The 3,957-nt window shown below is 53.2% G+C and overlaps 1 protein-coding gene across 1 annotated transcript in view; it reads left to right on the forward strand.

Moving 5' to 3' along the window:
* The window catches only part of Thsd4 (thrombospondin, type I, domain containing 4), a 167,472-nt gene that overhangs the window by 153,715 nt on the left and 9,800 nt on the right, over positions 1-3,957 (forward strand). Inside the window, exons 9-10 of the mRNA XM_013011913.1 lie at positions 596-826; positions 3,270-3,399. Of these exons, the coding sequence (XP_012867367.1) occupies positions 596-826; positions 3,270-3,399 (361 nt within the window). The remainder of the gene's footprint in view (positions 1-595; positions 827-3,269; positions 3,400-3,957) is intronic.

The following is a 3,957-nucleotide window of genomic DNA, read 5'->3' on the forward strand; positions in this document are numbered from 1 at the left end:
CTCTTCCTCCTCCTCCTCCTCCTCTTCCTCTTTCTCCTTCGCCTCCTCTTCCTCCTTTTCTTGTGCTTCTACTCTCCGCCTCTCACTGCAGAGAAAGCTCAGGAAAACATCTCTCCAGCTCGTGGACTTGACCTCAGAGCACGCCTCCCCATTTGTCTGAGTCTCACTGACGGAGACCAAAGCAAGCCTCCAGTCTGCCTTCACCCCTCACTGTTTCCGTCCTGGTTTCCTAATGCTGCTCTAGAAATTTCCTCTCACCTAGTGGCTCAGAGCAAGACACTCTGCCGCCTTATGCCTGAAAAGGCTCTCTCTGCACCGCTGCGTGTACCTGGACCGGCCTCCCACTGAGATCCTCCCCTGCTCAGCCTCCGAAGTAGCTAAGATTCCAGGCATGAACCATTAGCTCCCAGATCTTACTGTTTTGTTGTTTTGGTGGTGGTTGTCGTTTTTTAATATACTGATGTTTTGAATATGAGCAAAACAAGTGTCTACTTTTTTTAAATCTTATCGACTTGTGTGCTGTGGAAATGACCTCTTGGGGTGAAGCCATTTCCTCTTTCCACTCCATGAGCTTCTGTGTGTCCTGGCATCCTAGGGGAGTCTTTCCCTGGCCAGCCGGAGATAGAGGGGAGGAGCCAGAAGGATGGAGAAGAGGAAGAGGAGGAGGAAGAGAAAGAGGTCTTGGGGGGGGCCACACCGGACGTGTTCTCCCCCGAGTCGGCGCAGCCCTTCCCCGCCAGGCATCCGGACAGCGTGGCCAGGCGGAACCGGAATTACAACTGGAAGCAGCTGGGGACCACGGAGTGCTCGGCCACCTGCGGGAAAGGTGAGTCCATGGGGCAGGGGCAGCCCGGGGCATCTGGGGACGCATGGCTGGCTTCCTGGGGGACACTTGGTGTGGTCCCCGAGGTGGCCCCCAGGCTCCACAGAGGGCCTCACAGATTCAGAACGCCATAGTGCTCAGGCCCCTTCTTATCATAAGATGCAGAATCACAGGGGATCCAGGAGAAATGAGGCACCCCCCCCCGGGGGTCCCCTCAGGGAGAGCCGGACCAGAAGGCACTTGGCTCGGCCAGCACTGCCCAACAGAGACTCGCACCCAGGCCATGGTGCCCAGGGCTTTTCCCCAGGAGCAGGTCATACAAGCGTGCAGCTCCCACATGGCCGTGGCTCCCCCAGACACCCCAAGATCAAACTGACTCTCCAGCCCAGGCCTCACGCCTTGAAGCAGGAATCACTGAACACCCCTGGGCGGGAGCTGCTGCTGCTTCTGCATCAGGGTGACTCGGTTTCCCCCAAGAACCATGTGATTCTAACTTCCCCCCACTTTGTGGAGACTAGTTATCTCCTGACACAGCTCTTCCAGAAACTTCCACCCTTATCCCCTGGCTCGGCTCTTCCAGAAGCTTCTAGCTCCTCGGCTAACTGGGAAGCCATGTGCTACAGCACGCTCATTGGTTTGGAGATGATTTCCTTTTTTTTTTCTTTTTTCTTTTTCTTTTCTGTTCTTCGAGACTTGGATCTGGAAGACATTTGGACCCTTGGACATAATTTTTTTGGTCGGTCATAGGGCTTGAACTCAGGGTCTGGGTGCTGTCCCTGAGCTCTTTTTCCTCAAGGCTAGCGCTCTACCACTTAAGCCACACCTCCACGTCCCATTTTCTGGTAGTTCATTGGAGATAAGAGTCTCACAGATTTTCCTGCTTAGGCTGGCTTTGAACCTCGATCCTCAGATCTCAGCCTCCTGAGTAGCTAGGATTACAGGTGTGAGCCACCAGTGCTTACCTGGCGGCTTTTTTGCTTTAATCTAGCTCATGTTTGATCCATTCTCTTGGAGTGTGGATGGGGAGATTTTGTTGATCCAACTTCCCGAAACTTTGCCTGGGAAAAATCAAATGCCTGTGGGATGTGAAACTCTTGTTTAAAAATAACATGCCAATTAAGCCAGATTATCATTTCAATCAAAAACAGTACCGACTGTAAAAATGAATAAGAAGCTAAGATTGTACAGTTCCCATTTTGCTCAGCTCCATATCGCCTTCCTTTCCCTAAGAGAGTTCGTTGGGGTTTTTTTTTTTAACTAACTTCAACAAACATTAAGCACATTTTGCTGAGTTCGAAGTGTCTGGTGAAGCACTGGTGAACCAGCCACTAAAGGATTAGAACCAGCTACTTGAGGTAGATCATCCCTTCCTGCTGGGCCACTGCGGGGCTGACTGTTCCACTCACAGCCCTGCATGCTCTGCGCATGTCCAGATTCCTAGCTGCAACCGTAGGCGAATGCTCCCTCCACCCACGTAGATGGAGAATCCTCACATTACAGTTGAAATGGTGGCAAGTCTGAGTTCCAGCAAATAGATGCCGGGCAGTTCGCAGCAGATGAACAGAGTTTGGAAATCCACATGGGCTCCTCCTAGCAGGCGCTGAACCGGCCTCCGCTATGGGGCAGACTGGGACCTGGGCGAAAGAAGGTCCCCTAAACTTCTTCAGTGTCCACTAGTGTGACCCAAGTACTGCCAGCAGGGGGCAGTAGAGAACAGGAGGAAAACGAGAATTAATCAAATTCCACCACATTGGGCTTTTTAACCGAACATAGATCTCTCATTAAGCCAAGGAGACTCGGCTATGCATATATACAAAAGCCTGATGCAGTTATTGATTTTAGCAAAGTACTAAACCTCTGATAAATATTCATTCCACAAACTTGTTTTAAGTACCCTACTTGCCAAGCAGTAGGGTCCCAGGAATGAGTAGGAATTACCCCTGCCCTGTAGATGCTGTTCTTGGATAACCGAAATACCACGGAGTAAGTGCGCTGATGATAGAGGAAGGTATCAAGTCCATTCCAAAGGGGAAGGCAGCTTCTCCTCTGGCTGTTCCAGAATCTTCTTTCCTCAGCCTGCCACCCAATCATAGCAGACCAGTTTGCCGGGCAGGCACTTTGATTCTAATTTAGCACCTGGACAGGCACACACTGTAACCTACATCCCACGGCCTGTGTGAGCTCATTGCACTCCGTCTGGTGATCGCTTTTGTGCTCTCGAACTCCCGAGGAACTGGCCTTTATGAAGCATGCTCTGCACGTGTCCAAAGCCTGTCCACAAGAGACCGCAGCCATGGGATGGGGGGGGGTGCTTGCTGGTGCACAGGTGGAGGACTGGAGAGGGGCGGCCTCCTGGCTGTGCTGGCATAGCCTAACTTTCCAGGGTCCAGAGCTGGCCCTCGCGGCTGCCCCTGTCCGGCCCTCATGGCAGTCCTTGTCTCTCTAGGCTCACAGTACCCTGTGTTCCGCTGTGTGCACAGAAACACCCACGAAGAGGTTCCTGAGAGCTACTGCGACTCGAGCATGAAGCCGACCCCCGGGGAGGAGCCCTGCAGCCTCTCCCCCTGCCCTGCTTTGTAAGACCCTCATGGCAGCCTTGGGTGGGTTTCTTGGGGGGAGGGAGCGGTCATGGGGCCTGAACTCTGGGCCTGGGCGCTGTCCCTCAGCTCTTCCTCAAGGCAAGCGCTCTACCACTTGAGCCACAGCGCCACTTCCAGGTTTTTCTGCTTATGTGGTGCTGAGGAATTGAACCCAGGGCCTCATGCATGCAAGGCAAGCGCTCTACCACTGAGCCACCTTCCCAGCCCCACGAGCGGGTTTCTCAACCAGTCCAAATGTGGTTTAGAGACATAGGACTATGGCCTGGAGATGTGGCTCAAGTGACAGAGAGCAAATTCTGAGGGGGGGGGGAAGAAGTGGGAAGGGGAGGAGAGGAGAAAAGAGGAGAAGGGAGAGGAGAAATGAGGAAGGGGGGCTGGAGATGTGGCCTAGTGCATGAAGCCCTAGGGTCGACTCCTCAGTACCACATAAAACAGAAAAAGCCGGAAGTGGCGCTGTGGCTCAAGTGGTAGAGCACTAGCCTTGAGCAAAAGAAGCTCAGGGACAGCGTCCAGGCCCTGAGTTCAAGCCCCAGG

This window comes from Dipodomys ordii, unplaced genomic scaffold (assembly GCF_000151885.1).
Source record: "Dipodomys ordii isolate 6190 unplaced genomic scaffold, Dord_2.0 Scaffold15, whole genome shotgun sequence".
NCBI lineage: Eukaryota > Metazoa > Chordata > Mammalia > Rodentia > Heteromyidae > Dipodomys > Dipodomys ordii.